The 19,920-nt window shown below is 67.2% G+C and overlaps 2 protein-coding genes across 7 annotated transcripts; one reads left to right on the top strand and one right to left on the bottom strand.

Annotated features, from left to right (window-relative positions):
- Positions 1-2,026: 2,026 nt before the first annotated feature.
- SGCA (sarcoglycan alpha) lies at positions 2,027-6,594 on the bottom strand. 6 transcript variants are annotated; one of them, XR_003924511.2, is made up of 11 exons: positions 6,093-6,592; positions 5,433-5,585; positions 4,732-4,877; positions 4,553-4,625; positions 4,243-4,441; positions 3,943-4,105; positions 3,648-3,853; positions 3,437-3,463; positions 2,580-2,772; positions 2,086-2,131; positions 2,027-2,053 (listed from the first exon to the last, which is right to left on the bottom strand). XR_003924511.2 is itself a non-coding variant. In XM_030021530.2 (10 exons), exons 1-9 carry the CDS (start codon positions 6,472-6,474, stop codon positions 2,589-2,591), a joined length of 1,533 nt encoding a protein of 510 aa, XP_029877390.1. In that variant the 5' UTR covers positions 6,475-6,592; the 3' UTR covers positions 2,027-2,131; positions 2,580-2,588. The 6 variants fall into 6 exon arrangements, 5 of the variants coding, with proteins under 5 accessions (XP_029877390.1, XP_029877393.1, XP_029877394.1 ...); XM_030021530.2 differs by having other exon boundaries at positions 2,027-2,131; XM_030021533.2 differs by lacking the exons at positions 2,027-2,053; positions 2,086-2,131 and having other exon boundaries at positions 2,145-2,772; positions 3,648-3,751; positions 3,848-3,853; positions 6,093-6,594.
- A 1,340-nt stretch (positions 6,595-7,934) lies between these two features.
- On the top strand, positions 7,935-17,358 carry PPP1R9B (protein phosphatase 1 regulatory subunit 9B). Its single transcript, XM_030021504.2, is given in 11 exon segments — positions 7,935-9,571; positions 9,573-9,629; positions 12,917-13,049; positions 13,175-13,295; positions 13,477-13,581; positions 14,045-14,180; positions 14,330-14,482; positions 14,601-14,654; positions 15,039-15,268; positions 15,888-15,984; positions 17,300-17,358. Coding segments are annotated over 11 exon segments (2,373 nt in total). The 5' UTR covers positions 7,935-8,338; the 3' UTR covers positions 17,354-17,358.
- Positions 17,359-19,920: the final 2,562 nt, after the last annotated feature.

Raw genomic sequence — 19,920 nt, 5'->3', positions numbered from 1 at the left:
AAAAATTAAAAGCTTTGAAAGGGAACAAGGACAACCCCGCTTTCCAGGTTAAGCAGGTGGATCTTCAGCTCCGCTCTCATCTTCCAGCAGCTTTTTCTCCATCCATCCATTCATCCATCCATCCTTCCCTCCATCCATCCCTTCCTCCATACCTCCCCGGGCACGGAGGGGCACGAACCCACCCCCGTTTGCCGGCCCATCTCCCGGCGGATGCTCCGGGCTCTCCCGGAGTCTGTACCTAGTTTGTATATGTATAATAATTTGAAATTGTTTTTTTTTTTTTTTGGTTTTTTTTTTTTTTTAATTATTTTTTTTTTTTGACTGCTGAAATAAAGCATGTGAAATGATCCAACAAACCTGGGGTGCTCTTCACCGGCGGCTCTCGCTCTCGGGGGTCAGGGTGGGGGTCCTGGGTGGGTGGGTGGGGGTGCGGTGGGGTTGGGAGCCCCTCGTCCACGGTCCCGCTCTCATCCCGGTTGCTCCCGTTCTGCTCCCGCCGAGCTTCTGTGCTCCCGTCCTGTCCGTCCTCCCACCCCAACACAGCCCCCACCGGCCCCCCCAGCCCTCCTCCTCCTCGCTCAGCCCCCCACTGCCCTGGGGGGGGGGGGGGGGGGAGAGGAAGGAAGGGGGGATCCACCCTCCCAGTAAGGAGGATTGGGCTGGATTTGGGGTGGGGGGAGAGCTGCTGTGCACCCACAGTGAAGGGGGCTTTGATGTGTGTCCCCTCCCCAAATGGGGGGACAAATGGGGACATGGGGTGGGGCAGGGGGGCACTCAGCCCAGGGTGCCCCCCCCCCCCCAAAAGGAAGACTTGGGGAGCTGTGGAGGGGGGGGGACACACGTAGACATTGCAGCTGGGTGAGGGAGAGCGCAGAGAGACGCACCGAAATTGGGGCAGGGGGAGGTCGTGCTCACCCAAGGCTGCCAGAAGCGTGCCACGCCGTATGGGTGCAAGCCCCCCCCCCCCCCCAAAGCACCCCCAGCGGGTGCCCCCCCACGTACCAACACCGGGCACGCGCTGCGCGCCCTCTCGCTCGCGCAAAGGGAACCGGGCAGCCCGCAGCAGCACACGCGTGTGCGTGCCCGCCGTGTGTCGCCACGCTCGCCTCTCCCCGGGCACCTTCACCGGTGGGCACCAGTAAGGCACCAGTAAGACCCCAGCAGCGCTGGGGGGGGGGGGGGGGGGGGGGTTTGTGCAGGCAGGACAGGCAGCGGGACGGGGCCTCAATGCCGCCTTTCTCCTCGCCCATCAATGGCTCCTCTTGTTTTCTCCCTGGGCCCCCGTGTTTTCCTAACCCCCACCCTGGCGCCTGCCCCATGTGAAGGAGTTGGGGGGGGGGGGGCTGCTGTGAAAGAGGTTCTTTCTTTGGAGGCAAGGGGTTGGGCTGGGGGGACCCCATGGGGGGGGGGGGCGGGGGAGGGGTTCTGGGGGTGCTGAGCGGGATGCTGAGCGGGATGCCGGGGTCTGCGCGGTGGAAGGGGCGAGCGGCCGGAGCAGCCGGGGGCTCAAGGCGAGATCTTGCCGGACACAGGCAGCCAGGTGAGCCGGGGGATATTGGGGTGCCCTGGGGTGTCATCGTGGGTCCCTGGGGCTGTGTCATTCCCCCCCCCTCCCTCCGCCTCGTTGTCCCTGTCCCCATCCCCAACCTGCTCTGCACGAGCCCCTTTCCCTCCGCAGGGCTGGGGGTGGGTGGCAGAGTCAACCCAAGCCCTTGGGGGGGGCGGGTCATGGATGGAGCAGGGTGGGAGCGGGTGCAAGCAGGGCACCCAGATGGAGCAAAGCAGCTGAAAAGGGGGGAAGAGGAGACCAGGACCCCCCCCCCCCCCAGCAAGACCCCAGGTCCACAGCCCTCAATATCCCCCCAGCCTCAGAACTGGCAAACTCAATGCACTGTTTGCAGCCAGAAGGAGCCCAGAAGCAGGCTGCACCCCAAAACCTCCCCCCCCCACCCCAAGACCACCACAGCCACCAGGACCAGGCTGGGATGCTTGCAGAGGGCCAAAAATAAAGCAGAAAAGCCACATCTCATCACTAAACAGCCACTTTATCAGCCAAAACCCACCCCACAGCCCCCATCCCGCAGTAGGGTCACCCCCAGGAAGGTGACAAAAACGCAGCCACCCAAATTACCTGGAAAATAGGAAGAAAACACCTTTCTTTCTTTCTTTCCTTCCTTCCCCCTTCTATTCCCTTCTGCCCCCCCACCCAAATAAAAAAAGAGCTACAATGCTCCCACACCTCTTATTTAAGGGTTTCATCAGGCCAGGTGGGACAGATGAGGCTGGAGGGGAAGGGAATAGGATGCAGGTGTCCTGTATTGTCCCACTGATACATACGGATGCCGATGACCCCCCCTCCAAGTATTGGTAGCCCCCCCAAAAATGCTCCAGGCAATAGCCCGGCAGCGGGCAGAACCCAGCCGGAGGGGCAACTGCCGGTCCGGCTGGGCTCTGCCTGCTGCCGGGCTTTCATCCCCTGCAAAGTCCCCCCCTAAAAGCATCATGATGCCCCTTCATCCATCCCCATCCCTGGGATTGTCCCCCCTCCGGCATCATCCTGGTGTCACCCGGGTACCCACCGCCCCGGCTCACTGCGGGAGGAGGGGGACGCGGGCACCATCCGGAGGACTGGGCATGGGGTTGATGCGTTGACCCGTGCGGACGTTGAACATGGGAAGGGTGGAAAGGGGCCGTGGGACATCCCGGCTGCTGGCCATGTGCCTCAGCTCCTCCGTGTCACCGTGGATGGTGGTGTGGTGGACCAGCTGGATGCTGAGGAGGAAGGACAACTGGGTGCTGCGCCCTGTATTCCCACCCACATCCCTTTGGAGAGGGGCTTGGGGGGGGTCTGTCCCCCCATTATTAGGGTCTGTTCCCCATTATTAGGGTCTGTTCCCCATCATTGGGGTCTGCACCCCATCATTGGGGTCTGTCCTCCATCACTGGGTTCTGCCCTCCGACATTGGGGCGTCTGCCCACCCATCATTGGGGTCCACCACCCATCATTGGGGTCTTCCCCCCTCTCATGGATGTCTGCCTGCCCATCATTGGGGTCTGCCCCCCCCCCACCGTCGGGGTCTGCTCCCCATCGCTGTGATCTGCTCCCCCATCGTTGGGGTCCTCCTTGCTGGTGTCCGGCTGAGGCTATTGGAGAAGTAAAACACCTCTTGTGCTCCAGCCCGTGTCTCTGGGGGGTTATTGGGGGTGCCGAGGTGTGGGGAGAGGAGGAGGGGGGCTGGGGGGACCCCTTTGGGGTGGGGAGACCTTTAGGCTCCACCACCTCCATAACATCCTTCAGACACCCGACCGCTCACCGTCCCCCTCTCCTCCCCGTCCCCATCCCTGCTGGCCCTCCCCGTGTGTGACCACGACAAAGCCCCCCACCCAAAGCAGCCCCCCAGCACCCACGTGGCTCAGCCCGGGCACGGGGACTTACTCAGATGTCTCCGAGTCCCGTTTTTTCCTACAAAACAGAGGAAAAAGGGGGGAAAAAAAAAAAAAAAAAAAAAGACGGTGAGAAGGGCTCTCACCAACCCCAGGTTGTCCTGGGGCCATGACGGCCAGGGAAGGGGCACCCAGCCCGGGGTGCCCATGCCCTGGCTGGGGTGGGGGGACCCCCACCCTGAGCGTGCCCCCCCCCAACTCACACTCCCTCCCTGCGGCAGCACATGAGGTGGCCCAGGAGCAGGCAGAGCAGCACGGCCACCGCCAGTGGCACCAGCAGCGTCACCAGGAACCCGGGCAGCAGGTCCTGGGGGGGGGCATCGGTAGGGGGCTGGAAATCCCCATCTTCCTCCAGCACCCCGGACCCCCACACCGGCCCCGAAGCCGTGGGGCTGGGCCAAACCTGCAGCTGTAACGGGGTGATGGTTAGGGGGGGGGGGGGGGGGATTCCCCATGGGGGTTGGTGCATGGGATGGGGGGGGGGCATGTAGGTCTCACCAGGGTGAGGTTGCACCAGCGGATGGTGAAATGGGGGGCGAAGGTGTCGTAGCAGGAGGCGAGGGGCTGCTGGCCCAGGCTGCAGCGGAATCGGCTCTGCGGCGAGGCGGCCGACGCCAGGCACGGCGAGAAGGTGCCGTGGGAGCCCACCTTCACGTACACTCTGCCGGGGCGGGAGGCACCAGTTGGATGTGTGTTCCCCCCCCCCCAAAAAAAAAACCAAAAAAACCCACAGCAAGGAGGCTGCGGGTCTTCCCAGGAGCAACGCCAGCACTCCCCCCCCCCCGAGTCTGCCCGTACCCCTCCTTGCGCCCCTCGATGGGCAGCGGGACGCGGCCGCCCCGGTCCAGAGCAGAGGTGATGTTGATGACATGGAGGTCGTCCTGATCCCAGACGCCGGCCGTGGCCTGGAGGAAGATCTCCTGCGCGGCCGCCGGCAGCAGCTCCTCCACGTTCCTGTTCCCCACCAGGAACTCGCCCTGGTACGGCGGGTCCCCACCTGGGGGGGGGGGACGGGACACACACACATGGCACCCGTGGGGACACCCCACCGCCATCCTGTGGGGGGTCCGGGACATCCCGCTGCGATTTGGGGGTGCAGAGTCCTTACCTGGAGCGGGGACGACGGTGATGACGAGGCGCTGCGCCGCCGTCTCGTAGGTGTGCCGGTTGTACGCCAGCACCTGCAAACAGAGGAGAGACCCCCCCCCCCCCCCCAAAAAAAAAAAATGCCAGCCCTGCGCCCCGTGTCACCCCCCCTGGCACGGGGTCGCGAGGGTGGGCACCTACCTCGATGGTGTGTGTGCCCACCTCGGTGGCCGTGGGGCAACCGTAGAGGTAGGCTGGCTGGTGGGGGTCACGTTGGATGTACCGCAGCCACCGCGGCAGGTCGGGGTGGTCCCGGAGGTGGGCTTGGAAGGTGATGGGGGCGGCTGCTGGGTGCCAGGACACACGGACGGGTGGGGGCGGACACAGACATGGGGGGACACATGCCACCAGGCTGTGCCGCGGGTGGACCCTCACCCCGCAAGCCCTTCCCCATCCAACCGGTCCCAACAAGGAAGCATAACTGGTCCCTGTGCCGGTTGTGCCCCAGGAGGGTCCCGCTCCCCTTTTTGAGCTGAATGACCCCAAATGGAGGTGACCCCCCGACGCCTCAGCGGTGGGGGAGGAAAGGGATGCTGCTCCCGGGTGGGTTTAACAGGGTGATGGGGTGGCGGGCGGGGGTCCCCAAATGGGCGGAGGGGTGGCGTGGGGGTGGAGGGATGGAGGGATGGATGGAGGGATGGATGGAGGGATGGAGGGATGGATGGATATGTACAAGAGTGGATGAATGGAGGGAGGGACGGACAGACGGCCCAGCTGGGGTCATGCCTGGTGGGGAGGAGGCATTAGGCAGTGCTCCCCATTAACAGTCCCAGCCCCCCCCGCCCCAAACCAGGCACTGCAGGACAACCCCTCGTCCCCAGTCCCCTCGGCCTGGCCCTCACCGTCATCATCCTCGTGCCCGACAAGGAAGGCTTCCTGGAACAGGTCCCGCTCCAGCTCGTGGACGAAGACGGCTCCGGTCTCGGAGGAGACACGGTGGTCAGGGAGGACATGGTGGTCGGGGAGGGTGGCCCGGGACCCCCCCAGGGCCACTGCTGTGGACAGGCACAGGACTAGATCTGGGACTAGGGGACATGGCTCCTCCCTGCCTCAGTTTCCCCATTCCCCAGAGACCCCAGGATGACCTGCAGGTGCCCGCAGACCCCCCCTTGGGACACCCGGCTGGGACAGAAACGTGTCCCTGTGGTGCCAGGCGTCCCAGGACAGCGGGGTGGGCTATATTTAGGAGGGAGTGGGAATGGGGACAGGGACGGGGATGGGGACAGCACCTTCCCTTGCCCTGGACCCATCATGGACAGGTTCCACTCGGTCCCCCCTCTCCCAAACCCAGCTGACACCAGGGACAGGACGGCTTTATTTAGCCCCGTCACGTCACAGCCACATCCCCCCCCCCCCCCCCCCCCCGTCCCTTCCCACCGGCAACCCCCATCCGCACCCCTCTCTGGGGGTCCCCCCCATTCCCTCCCCTCCGGGGGTACCCCTGGCCTGGCCGTGTCCCCTCCCTGGGGGGGGGGGGGGGGGGTGACGGGGTTGCCACTCGCCTGCCAGCACCCAGACCCGGAGCAGCTCGGGGGCCTCCATCTTCACCAGCACCCGGGAACGGGGCCAGGGCTGATTGACGGAGGCAGCGGGGCTGGCCTGGCCGGGGGGGGGGGGCCCTCCTGGGGGGGGTCCCACTAGGGACACAGAGGGGGGACCCCCACCACGGCCACGTCCTGCCACCAAGGTGCCGCGGTACCCGAGCCCCTCCAGAACGTGGAGAGGAGTGGGGCTGCCGAGGGGCTCCCGCGTCCCCTTGTTGGGGGGGGGGGGGGGGGGTGTCCCCTGGGTGGGCTTGTCCTGGTGGTCCCCACTCGTGGGTAGTGGGATGGCATCTGGGGGACAGTGGGGGACACTTGGGGACAACAGACACCCCGTCCCCATACCGGCGTGGCAGGGAGCCTGCCAGCACCGCTGCCTCGCACACGCGTGTGCCCTTGTGCGGCAGCGAGACGGGAGCGTGCGCGGGCCTGTTCACACGCGTGTGCGTACGCAGGGAGCGCGGAAGGACGAAGCGGAGGGTGCCGGGGTACTGGAGGGTGGGCGGCGGTGGGGGAGCAGACCCTGCGGTGGGGTTCGGTGGGGGTCTGTGTGTGTTGGGGGGGGGGGGGCAGGGGGGGGATGGCGGCAGCGGAAAGGGAAAGGGGTGACCGTGGATGGGGGGGGGGGGACGGGGGACGTCGCGCCGCGTCACGTCACGTCACGCCTCGTCACGCCGCGTCACGCACAAAGGGCCGGGAGGCTGTGTCGGGGAACGCGGAGCATCTGCAGGGTCCTGGCGCCCGTGCGCTCACCGGCCTGGGGGAGCAGGGGTGCCCCCCACCCCGTTCCCCAGCCCCTTGGGGGGCTCAGCCCGTAGCAGGGACCCCCAGCACAGCCCCAATCTATCAGCTCTGGCCCCCCCCGCCCCCAACCCTGGTGCCTGGTGGGAAGACAGCAAACCCCCAAATAACCCCCCAAAATATCAGCCGGCAGGTGCAGGAAGGCAGGGGAGCAGCAACGTAGCCCCCCACCCCGGGGGCCCCCTGCCTCAGTTTCCCCTCCTGCCACCCGTGGGTGGAGGCGTTGGGGGGGGGGGGGGATGTGCTGCACCCCAGGGATGGATTTATGGGGACAGAAAGTAAATAGGGGTCCTGTGGGGACACCACCTCGAGATGGGGGGGCTTTGGGCACGGGTGTGTGGAAGTCTTAAGGGATGGGAGCATGGGGACACGTGGATAAAACTGAGGGGACGCAGGGAGAGGAGCAAGGGGACACGGGGACAGACCCGGGAGGGGCGCAGGGACAGGGTGGGGGGACGTGGGTACAAACTTGGGGGGATACGGGGATAAGATGGGGGGATGTGGGTATAAACTTGGGGGGGATATGGGGACAGCATGAAGGGATACAGGGATAAGGTGGGGGGGGACGTGGGTACAAACTCGGGGGGATATGGGGGTGGGATGGGGGGGGACATGGGTACAAAATTATGGAGGTAATGGGGGGACGTAGGGGCAGATCCAGGGGATGTGGGTGCAAAACTGGGGGGGTACAGGGCCAGGACTGAGGGGACATAGGGACCAGCCTGGGGGCCACAGGGACAAAACTGGGGGGGGGGGACGGGACAGCCAGGAATCGTGGGGGACAGAGCCGGAGGGGGGTGGCAACACCGGACAAGCCAGAGCGGGGCGGGGGGGGGACGCATGGCACGGCACGGATGCTGGGCGAGAAGTGGGGGGGACATGCCAGAGGGAGGGGACCCCCGCGTGGGTGTGGGGAAGGGGACCGTGGGGCATCTGGGCGGCAAGCGGGGGTCGCCGGCGGCCCCCCCCCCCCCGGCGAGGCGGCGGCGAGGCCGAAGCACGGGGCGGCGAGGAAGAGGAAGAGCGAACGCGCCGCTAAGACCCAGAGGGCTCTGCGGGCAGCGGGGCGGGCAGATCGCAGGCAGCAGCGGCTCCATCACCAGCCACAGAGAAAGGGGAAGAGGAGGAGAAGGGAGGAAGGAAGAAGGGCCTGGGCTGGAGGAGGGCCCCCCCCCCCCCCAGGATGGACATGGCCTGACCAGGCCCGACAGCCCCCCCCGTGGGCCGGTGCAGGTGTGCCGGTGACGGCCACCACCCCCCCCCCCGCGCCACGGGCGGCATCCCCCTCCCCATGCCGCTGTAGCCGACGAGGGGCCGCGGCGAGACCGGGGGGAGCGGCGGTGGCGGTGGTGGCGGCGGCGGCGGCGGCGGCGGCGGGCGATGCGGCGCGGAGGCCCGGTGGCGGCATGTTGAGGACGGAGGCAGGCGGCGGGGCGGCCGCCGGCGGGGGGTCCCCCTCCGGCGGAGCGACGGGCGGCGGGGGTCTCCGGAGCGCGTCCCCTCACCGTAACGCCTACGAGGCCACCATCCAGGCCCTGGCACCTACAAAGGAGGCCGATGGAGAAGACGGCAAGAAAAGCCGGGGTAAGAAGTATGGCTCCAACGTTCACCGTATCAAGAACATGTTCCTGCAGATGGGGACGGCGCCCGGCCCCGAAGGCGCCTGCGACCTGGCCAAGGCCAAGGAGAAGCCCGTCCGTCTCTCCTTGCCCCGGGCCGGCAGCCTCAGCGAGAGCATGGACCAGGGCAACCTCCTCAAGCTGGGCACCAGCGTCTCGGAGAGGGTCAGCCGCTTCGATTCCAAACCCGACAAACCCTTCTCCAAGCTGCAGGAGACCCGTAAGATCTTCGAGAGGAGCCCGCAGGAGAAGGCCACCACCACCAAGCTCTTGCTACGTAAGGAACGAGCCGGTTTCCAGGACCGTAAGCTGGACGTGGTGGTGAGGTTCAACGGCAGCACCGAGTCCTTGGATAAGCTGGACACCGAAGCCGTCTCGCCCACCGTCAGCCAACTCAGCGCCGTCTTCGAGAAGGCCGACCTCCGTAACAACCTCCATAAGGCGCCGGGACGAGCGGGAGGACCGCTCAATGCCAAGGTGGTGGGCAAGCGACCTCGGGTCTTCTTGCCGGGCCCCGAGGCCGGACGGTCGGGCGATGGCCATGCCGCCCCGGCACGGGCCAGGCCGCCGGAGGAGGAGAAGGCAGCGGCGAAGAGCGGCCGGCCGGTGGAGAAGGAGACGGCCACCCCACGGGTGCAGGAGGTCTGCAAGATCAAGCCGGTGGAGGTGGAGGAGAGCGGCGAGGCGGAGGAGGAGGAGGAGGAAGCGACGGCGGCGGGGGAACCAGCGCCCGCGCCCCAGCCGGCCAAGGGGGCCGAGGGTCCGGCGCCCACCGCCCCCCGGCTGGAAGGGGGCTCGGGGCCGGCCACGGGCGAGGAGGGCATCAAGGGCGAGCGGGCAGAGGAGGGCGATGCCTACGAGGAGGCCAAGAAGGAGGACTTCTCCGAGGCGGACCTGGTGGACATAAGTGCCTACAGCGGGCTCGGGGAGGACTCGGGGGGCAGCGGGCTGGAGGAGGAGGAGGAGGCCGAAGGGCTGTACGAGCCCGAGTCGGGTTGTGTGGAGATCCCCGGGCTGTCCTGAGGAAGAGGAGCCGGTCCCCAACCGCAAGATCCAGTTCAGCACGGCTCCCATCCAGGTGAGACCGCTTGCGGGTGAAGGTGGGGGAGCAGCTGGGTAGGGGGGGGGGCATCCTGGGGTGGGGGGCAGCTGGGGATGGGGGGGTACCCCAGGGTGAGGGGCAGCCCAGACTGGGGTGTGTGACCCCTCCAAACCCACCTATTTGGGGGGGGGCTGGTGCCAGGGACAGGGAGGTGGGCTGGGGGTCTGTGTCCCCCCCCACCTCCCCAGCCGTGGGACACAGCATCCCACTTGGCCGTGCCCTTGCATTGGGGGAAGGAGGGCTGCCACATGGGCCTGGCTAACGAGCCGGCTGGCTAACGAAGGGCCCTGCCCTGGCATGGCCCGGGCCCCCCCCCCACCCCCGGCCAGCAAGGGAGCACCCCGGGGCCGGTGTGGTGGGGAGGGGTGACACTGGGACCCGCTGTGGCTGGCTGTGCACAGCACCCAGTGCCAACCCACCGCCGTGCCCAGGACGGGCCAAGACCCACCCCATATTTTGGGTGGGGATGCCCAAAATATCCGGGTACGGGGTGCTGGGTGCGGCGGCCGTGCCGCCACCCTCTGTCCTTGGTCCCCGGGGGTCCCTCGATGCCGGGGCTCCTCCTAAACGGGGGGGTCCCCGGGTATGAGGCAGCGGTGTGTGGGGGTATTTGCCTCTCTGCCATGGGCCCAGCCCAGCGCCCAGGACCGTTTCGGGAAGTGGAGGAAGGGGAAGTGTCTTGGCGGCATGGCCGGGTGGGGACCAGCATCACCCGTGTGTGTCCCCCTATTCCCCAGCACAGACCCCAGCTGGGTTTGGGGTCCCCATCTGGGATGCTCCCCCAGCGATGGGGTGGGGGGGAGAAGGGGGCTGTGCAGCTATTTTGGGGTGTTCTCTCCTGCTCGAATCCCCCCGACCGGAGGAGCAGCAATTGCTTTGTGCCGGAGCTGGGTTATTTTTAGAGCCCCGGCCTATATTCTGGCTCTGAGTCAGAGCGGGTGGGTGGCCCCACCTGGGACGGGGGGACAGGGACCGCCGTGGTCCGGGCAGGGGACAGCGGTGGCCGTGTGCTGGGTGGCTGCGTGCTGCGGGGGGTCTTGGTCCTGCGGGAACCGGCCAGCCCGGCCTTGGGAAGGGTGTCCCTCCCATGGATGGGCAGCCAGGCTTTTTGGGGTGCTCTGCTCCCCCCAGCATGGCCTTTAGCTTCTTCGCTTTCACCCACGTCCCACCTCAGGGTGATGGTGGGGGTCCCACGTGCGCGGGTGGGGTGGGGACCCAGGGGTCTGAGCACCCTGCCTCCCCCCACCGGGTGTGTGTGGGTGATGCTGAGCCCCCCCCCCCCCCCCAAACCTGCTGTAGGGGTTGGGGCCCGGAGCACTGAGGACCCCCACCCAGCCGCAGCGCGGGCACCCTGCACCCAGGGATGGGGGCACACGCCGCCAGCCCCTTCCCCTGAGCATGTGCTGGCTCCGGCTCCTTCTCCCTTGGAACCAGCTCCAGGCCCTGGGCACATCCCAAACCCCCCAGGACCTGGGGACAGGCGTTGGGGGCACAGCAGGATGAGCTCGGACCTGTGCCCGTGCCTGCAGCCTCCCGCTACCTTGTGCGGATGGTGGGACGAAGGCACGTCCCCTGCTCCTCAACCCCGGCACCCCGGGGTGCCACCCGGGGTGGGTGCTGCCCCTTTGTGGGTGTCACCAGGCTTTGTGCGATGGCCCTTGACACTCATCCCTAATACCCTTTGTGGCGAGGCTTTAGCGCTGCGGTGTTATCCCTAATCCACTCGCCCCGGCAGCATCACCAGCCGGGGCCCCTCTGGGGACATCTCCCAGGTTCAGCGCCCGGCCAGCCTGTCCCTCACCAGAGAGGGGTGCTGGCAGCCTCCCGGGGCGCAGGGACATGGCACCCCACTCCCACTGGCTCCGGTCCGGGGATATCATCCTGGTGGCACATCCGACCTCGGCCAGGAGCACCTTGGTGCCTGGCATGGGGGCACCCAGCCCTGGGGTGAGTGTAGGGGTGTCCCCAGCCCCTCCTGAACTGGCGTGGGAGGATTTGGGGCTGCCCCACGCTGGGCGTCAGCGTCCCCAAGGATTTACCGCGTTAGAGGACCATACGTGTGTGTGGCCCCGACTGCCTTTGCCTTTCATCACCCCACTCTGACCAGCTGCCCCCGGTCGGGTCTCCTTCCCGGCCTCGGTCAGGGGCTGCCGTGAGGCCTCGGCAATCCCAACCGTCCCCGTCCCCTCTCCCTTGGGACTGAAGGTGGCTGGGGACCTCTGTGTCCCCAGACCTGCAGGAGGACGGGGGCAACCCCAGCCCCGAGGTTGACCCCTCCTCGATACCCTGCGAGTGAAGCCCAATGGGGAGAGGTGGGCACAGCGGGGACGGAAACCTGGGGACAGGGGTGACCCTTGGACCCCTGAGGCCCACAGAGTCCCTGGTGCAACCTGTGCCCAGGCATCCCTCCAGGTGAGCACATGGAGGCAGAAGTTGAACCTGCCAGGTGGAAACCCAGGGGAATAAACCGACCCCAAACCTATGGTGGGATCTACCTCTCCCAGGCACGGTGGTGGGTTTGGGTCCCCAGGCTCCAGGCTGGCAGCCCAGGCTTGCACGGAGGTGCCTGGGCAGGGGTGAGGTGCAGGGAAGGGCAGAGGAGGTGAAGCTGCCGCGGGGGGAGAGCCCTTCCCTGCTCCCACAGGGCAGTTTGGACCATGAGAAGGTGGTGGGCCGAGAGCTGGGGAGCTCCTGCCTGGGGAAAGGGGAGGATGAGGGGAGCAGGGAGAAACAAGCCAGTTCTTCCTTCCCCAAACTGTGACTCAGAGCAGCCAGTGCTTGGACATCCCATCCACTCATCCACCCATCCATCCATCTTTCCATGTATCCATCCATCCATCCATCCATCTTTCCATGTATCCATCCATCCATCCATCCATCTTTCCATTTATCCATCCATCCATCCATCCACCCATCTGTCTATCTGCCATTCCACCCATCCACGCCTTCGTCCATCTCTCTGTCCATCCACCCCCCATCCATCCTTCCGTGGGGTGCAGGGCACGGCACCATCTCTGCTCCCAGGGCCACCCCAAACCTTCTGTGCTTCCTCAAACTCCCCCTCACTCCATGACGTGACTTGCGGGGATTCTCCAGTGGCTCATAGGCTCAGTAACATCCCCCCCACACCCCTGCCCGGGGTTCCCCCCACCCAAGGATGCCCCTTCGGCCACGGGTGCTGCCGGTGCCGGGGCGGTGGATGGCTGCCGTGTTTTCCCACTCCATCCTGCTGCCTCGCTGAGCAGCTCCCTCCACCGCGGCAGGTCTTCAGCACTTACTCCAACGAAGACTACGACCGCCGCAATGAAGATGTCGACCCCATGGCCGCGTCGGCCGAGTACGAGCTGGAGAAAAGGGTGGAGCGGCTCGACCTCTTCCCTGTGGAGCTTGAGAAAGGTGGGTCCTCTCCCCATCCCGCACCCTGGGGTCCCCGCGGCACCTTGGGGATGGGTTGGAGGTGACTCCGTTGGCATTGGGTGGCCGCTGCCACCCCACCAGGACACGGCTCTCTGTCTCTGCAGACTCCGAAGGGCTGGGCATCAGCATTATCGGAATGGGCGCAGGGGCCGACATGGGCCTGGAGAAGCTGGGCATCTTCGTCAAGACAGTGACGGAGGGCGGAGCGGCCCACCGGGACGGCAGGTAAGGGCTGCCGGGCCCGAAACACCCTCTTGGGTCCCCCCCTGCCGCACGCCCGCGGGCTTGGGTGGTGATGGAGGAGCTGGTGTGGGAGCGGGCAGATGTGCCAGATGTTCCCCGGTGCGGGAGATGCTGGGGAGGTGGGCAAGGGGTGGCCCCGCTGTGACAGTCCCCTTGTCCCCAGGATCCAGGTGAACGATCTCATCGTGGAGGTGGACGGCACCAGCCTGGTGGGGGTGACGCAGAGCTTCGCCGCCTCCGTCCTCAGGAACACCAAGGGCCGCGTCCGGTAGGGCCTTGGGCTGGGGGGTTTGGGGGGCCAGGAGACCCCCCCCCAGCCCGTGCTGGGCCCCCTGCGGCACCCTGCCCCATAACCTGTCCCCAGAGCCCCCCAGCTTCCAGGCCAGGCTGTCCCCCTGCCCCAAAATACCTCTGCCCCCCCCCCCACTCCCCATGCCCACTGCCTGTCCTGTGCCACCCTAGTGCCCTCTGCTCCCCAGAATGCCCCCACATCAGCCCAGGGTCCCCCCAACCCCCCAACTCATCCACAGACCCCATAACATCCCCCCCAAATTCGCCACCCCCAGGAGCGCTGCATGTCCCAGCAGGGATGTCCCCCAGCTGTGCCACCTGGGTGTCCTCTGGCTGAGCCTCCCCACTGTCCCCTGGCTGTGCCACCTGGGTGTCCTCCACCCCAGACCCCCCACGGTTTGAGCCCCCCCGTCCCCGGCTGAGCTTCGCCGTCCCCGCAGGTTCCTCATCGGGCGGGAGAAGCCGGGGGAGCAGAGCGAGGTGGCACAGTTGATCCAGCAGACGCTGGAGCAGGAGCGGTGGCAGCGGGAAATGATCGAGCAGCGCTACACCCAGTACACCGAGGACGATGAGGAGGTGAGGGGGACAGCACCCACCCAGGAGGGGACTGATGAGGTCCCCCCACCCTGATATGGGGCCAGTGACTCAGTTTCCCTAGGTGGGATGGGGTGGGGGTGCCAGGCTGGGGACCACCATGTGCCAATGCCGGTCTGTGCCCTCCACAGACGGGCGAGTACGCCACGGATGAGGAGGAGGAGATGAGCCCCATGTTCCCCAGCGGTGAGATGGCCATCGAGGTGTTCGAGCTAGCCGAGAACGAGGACACTCTCTCACCCGTGGAGATGGACCCCGAAAAGCTGGTGCACAAGTTCAAGGAGGTGAAGAGGGGGTGGGGGGGTGCCAGGGGAGCGTGCCCGCACGTGGCGGTGTGTGTTCGCGCCCGGGAGCGGTGCGGGGACGTGCCCGCCCTGTGCGAACGCCCGGCTCCTCTTGCAGCTCCAGATCAAGCACGCCGTCACCGAGGCCGAGATCCAGCAGCTGAAGAGGAAGGTGAGCGGGTGCCCTGGCTCCCTGCGGGTGGGAGGGACCCCCCTCCATCTCCCCGAGCCCCCCTGGATCTCCATCTCCCCCATCCCCTCCTAGCTCCCCACATCTCCCCCCAGACCCCTCACCATGCTGTGCTGCGCCATGCCGCGTCATGCCTGCTCCCTGGCTATGCCGTGCCATGCCGTGCCAAGCCGTGCCATGCCGTGCCAAGCCATGCCATGCCGTGCCATGCCATGCCATGTGATGTCATGCCTGCTCCCTGGCCGTGCCGTGCTGTGTCATGCCATGCCACGCCATGCCGTGCCATGCCATGTCATGCCCGCTCCCCGGCTGTGCCGTGCCGCGCCGTGCCGTGCCGTGCCGTGCCCTGACCCCGCTGTCCCCCAGCTGCAGTGCCTGGAGCAGGAGAAGGCGCGCTGGCGGGCCGAGAAGGCCCAGCTGGAGCAGAGCGTGGAGGAGAACAAGGAGCGGATGGAGAAGCTGGAGGGGTACTGGATGGAGGCGCAGAACCTCTGCCAGGCCGTGGATGAGCACCTCAAGGAGACTCAGGCCCAGTACCAGACCCTGGAGCGCAAGTACAGCAAGGCCAAGAGGCTCATCAAGGAATACCAGCAAAAGTGAGGGCAGCGCCGGGCCCTGGGCACCGATCCTCCCCCGGGCGCGGAGCATCCCTCTGGGCATGGGCCCATCCCTGGGGCACCGACCCCTTCCCGGGCACCCCTTGTCTCTGGGCAGAGACCATGCCATTGGGCATGAACCATCCCCTGGGCATGGACCATGATCTTGGCGTGGAGCCACTTGTGGGGGGCACTGACCCCTTTCGTGGGCACCCTTTGTCCTTGGGCACGGACCATCCCTTGGGCATGAACCGTTTCCCTGGGCACAGACCATCCTCTGGGCAGAAACCCATCCCCGAAGCACCGAATCCTTCCTGGGCACCCTTCATCCCCTGGGCAGGGACCTTCCCTTGGGCAGGGACCTTCCCCTTGACGTGGACCCATCCCTGGGGCACCAACTCCCTCCTGGGCATCCCTCATCCCTGGCCATGGACCATCCTCTGGGCAGGGACCATCCCCTGGGAGATGCCCGGGCACCACCACCCCGCTGAGCACTGTCCCTCCCTGACACCCAAGTCCCGGGGTCCCCCCCCCCCGACCTTCCCCACCTCCCCGGGGTCTCCCCGGTGTTGGGTGGTGGTGGGGGGGATGACGTGCACCCACGCGCTGGCCCCCGCAGGGAGATCGAGTTCCTGAAGAAGGAGACGGCGCAGCGGCGGGTGCTGGAGGAGTCGGAGCTGGCGCACAAGGAGGAGATGGAGAAGCTGCAGGAGAAGGTGGGCACCGGGCGCCGGGACGCGGGCTGCCCCTGAGCCCCGCGGGCACGGCCGGCCCCGGCCTCGGCCCCGCCGCCGTCCGGTCCCGCTCCGCCACGCCGCTTCCGCCACGCCGCCGTCGCGGCCCATGGGTTCCCGTCGCCGCTGGATCCCAGGATGGATCGCAGCAGATCTGCTCGGGCGCCGGCTCGCGCCAGCCGCTGGATCCCACGTTGGGCGGTAGCGGAGCTGCCTAGGGCGCTGGCTCCCCTCCGGACTGAGCTCCGGCCGCCGGATCCCACGCCGGATCGCGGTGGATCTGCTTTGGGCGCCGGCTCCCACCGGATTGTGCTCCCGCCACTGCGCCCTGCACCGGATCGCAGTGGATCTGCTCGGGTGCTGGCGCACGCCCGATCCTCCTCCTGGCACTGGATCCCACACTGGATTGCAGTGGATCTGCCTAGGGTTTGGGTCAGAGTGGATCCTGCTTCAGGGTCTGACATCCCATAATGGATCAAAAGAGATCTTCTTGGGCACTGGATCCCAGGCTGCTTGCGCGGGATCCTGCAGTGGTTCCCGGTAGATCTGCGCAAGGCACGGGGTCACACTCGGTCCTCTGTTGGGAGCTGGATCCCATGCTGGTCATGCTGGATCCCACAACAGATCACACTGGATTCCACGCTAGCTACGCTGGATTTTCCCCCCCCAGCGGGTGGGGCCAGAGCTGTGCTGGGTCATAGCGGATCCTCCGCGGGGTCACCGGATCCCCCGGGATCCCGCAGCGCCCGGGATGCTGCCGTGGGTCACAGCGGGGGGGGGGGGGGGGGGCCGGCACCCGCCCGGCTGGGGGGCACCAGGGCGCAGGCGGGCAGCAGGGGGGGGGGGTGTCCCCTGGTACCCAGCAGAGCCCCCCCCCCCCATGAGCCCACCCCTTACACCCTCCTCCGTCACCCCCCAAAATGCCCCCCCCCAGACATCCCACAGAGACTCACCCACCGCCTGCCTGCAGCCCCCCCAGCCCGTCCCTGTGCCCCCAGCCCCACACCGGCCCTCCGGCACCCTGCCCCCCCCCATCCCCCTCCTTCCCCCCATCCCCGTGTCTCCCCCCACCCCAGCACCCCCATGTCCTGCCCCCCCTTGTCCTGTCCCCCCCAGCCCAGTCCCCCCCAATCCCCGTGTCCCCATCCTGTCCCCCCCCAGCTTTGCCCTCCCCGCCACATGTCCGCACCCATGTCCCCGTGTCCCCGTGCCCCCCACCCTTGTCCTTGTGCCCCCCCCCCGGCCCTGAGCGCCCCCCCCCCCCCAGCTGAGACCTTTCCCCTTTGCTGTTTTTCAGATCTCTGAACTGGAGGCCAAGCTGCAGACTTTGAAAAATTCCAACCCGACTTAAACCACCCTCAAACCGCAGCGATTTTTTTGGGGGGGGGGGGCCCTCTCCCCCCCAGCCCTGTCCCCCCCCCACTCCCTACCCCTTCCCCACTGGGGAGGAGGCGAGACCCCCCCCCCCACCAAGGCCTCCTGGTGCCCCCCCACTTCCCTCCCTGGGGGCACAGACAGCGGGGGGGGGGGGGGGCCTGGGGTGCATCTCGAGGGGGTTTTGGGGGGGGCGGACACCCCGCGTTTGTGTCTGTGTCCAGTGTGAGTCTCGTCGTGACGTGATGGACCGATCGGGGGGGGGCACAGCCCCCCCCCAGGCCTCCCCCCCTCCCCAAGCACATCCTCCCCTCAACGTGACCCCTCGCCCCCCCCCCCCCAGGACACAGAGCTGGCACCCCGGTTGGATGCTGTGGAGGGGGGGGCCGGACAGAAATGCCCCCCCTCCAAATGTGAGCCATACTGGGGAGCAAAGAGGGGGTACGCTGGAAGCCCCCCCCCCCCCCATCCCCAGCTCTTCCTCTTGGGACTCACCTGGAGCACCGGCCAGGGGGGGCCACTTGCCTTTGGGCCCCCCCCCCACGGACTCAACCCTGGCCCCGCAGCGAGGTTCGCCCCTCCGATTCGGTGCCCAGGACACCACGGACCTTCACCGTGGGGGGGGACCACAAGTCCCCCCCCATCGCGCCCCCCCCCCCCCCCCCCAGTGCCACCACAGCCGGGCAGGAGGGAACCCCTCAGCCTTTGCCAAGCCCTGCAGCGGGCATGGGGGGGGACGGGCAGCAGCCCCCACCACAGCCCCCCAGGGATGCGGGGACAGGGCTGGGGGGGTGCCCCCAGTGCCCCCCCCCCCAGCACCTGCCACTACCCTCCCCGAGCCCAGGGCTTTCGCCTTCCCTGGGCAAAGGGGGGGACACACACGGGGGTCCCCCTCCAGGGTGGGGGCGATGTTCTCACCCGCCCCCCCCAACTGTAAATATCCCCCCCCCCCAATAAATCACAGTATTTCTCTGGGGCTGGGACACCCCCCACCACTGGCCAACCCCAGCTGGGTTGGGGGGTCCCAGCCCCTCGGCCCAGGGGGAACCCCTTTATTTTTTGTTTCTGTTTTGCCCCCCCCCCTCCCGAAGTACCGAGTCTCCGACAGTAACTGGATGTGGGGGCAACTGGGAGCCAGAGCTGGTTATACTGGGAGGGGGAGGAGGGGGGCACGCAAGGGGGGGGGGGATGGGGAGGGGGGGGTCCGACTGGATTGGAGCCACTTTGGGGGGGGGGGGGAGTATTTAAGGGGGGGACGGGGAGCAAGAGCCCCGGGGGGGTGCTGGGGTTATTTAATCTCACACGTATACCTGTGGGTGTATATACTATATATATATGTACGTATGTATGTACTGGTCCTCGTTTTGTAACGCAGCGTCCTCGCGTCCCGCCAGCCCCATAAACACGGCCTCAGCGTCCGCCCGCGCCTCCTTGTCCGGGCCGACTGGGGACACTGGGGGGGACTCTGGGGGGCACTGGGAGAAGTGCGGAGGATTGGGGGGCACTGGGAGGAGTGGGAAGGATTGGGGGTACTGGGGAGGAGTGGGAAGGATGGGGGGCACTGGGAGGAGTGGGAAGGATTGGGGGGCACTGGGAGGAGTGGGAAGGGCTGGAGGACACTGGGGGGACTAGGAAGGACTGGGGGGCACTGGGAGGAGTGGGAAGGGCTGGAGGACACTGGGGGGACTAGGAAGGACTGGGGGGCACTGGGAGGAGTGGGAAGGGCTGGAGGACACTGGGGGGACTAGGAAGGACTGGGGGGCACTGGGAGGAGTGGGAAGGCTGAGGGACAGTGGGGGGACTGGGAAGGATTGGGAGGCACTGGGAGGAGTGTGGAGGATTGGGGGGCACTGGGAGGAGTGGGAAGGATTGGGGGGCACTGGGAGGAGTGGGAAGGGCTGGGGGACAGTGGGGGGACTGGGAAGGATTGGGGGGCACTGGGAGGAGTGGGAAGGGCTGGAGGACACTGGGGGGACTAGGAAGGACTGGGGGGCACTGGGAGGAGTGGAAGGATTGGGAGGCACTGGGAGGAGTGGGGAGGATTGGGGGGCACTGGGAGGAGTGGGAAGGATTGGGGGCACTGGGAGGAGTGGGAAGGGCTGGGGGACACTGGGGGGACTAGGAAGGACTGGGGGGCACTGGGAGGAGTGGAAGGATTGGGAGGCACTGGGAGGAGTAGGGAGGATTGAGGGGCACTTGGGGGAGTGGGAAGGCTGGGGGACAGTGGGGGGACTGGGAAGGATTGGGGAGCACTGGGAGGAGTGGAAGGATTGGGAGGCACTGGGAGGATTGGGGGGGGGTACTGTGGAGACTGGGAAGGATTGGGGGGCACTGGAAGGAGTGGGAAGGATTGAGGGGCACTGGGAAGAGTGGAAGGATTGGGGGGCTACTGGGGGGACTGGGAAGGACTGGGGGGCACTGGGAGGCCAACGTATCCATGGGGGCATGGGGACGGCTGGGGGAGGGGGGTGTGTGTGTGTGCGGGGGGGGGGGGGGTGTCTGCGCGCGCGCCCCCCCCCGGTGTGCACGTGCCCCCCGCCGCCC

Source organism: Aquila chrysaetos, chromosome 8 (genome assembly GCF_900496995.4).
Source record: "Aquila chrysaetos chrysaetos chromosome 8, bAquChr1.4, whole genome shotgun sequence".
NCBI classification, from domain to species: Eukaryota; Metazoa; Chordata; class Aves; order Accipitriformes; family Accipitridae; genus Aquila; species Aquila chrysaetos.
The sequence above is the reverse complement of the archived record's forward strand: the minus strand, read 5'-3'. Positions and strand labels throughout refer to the sequence as shown.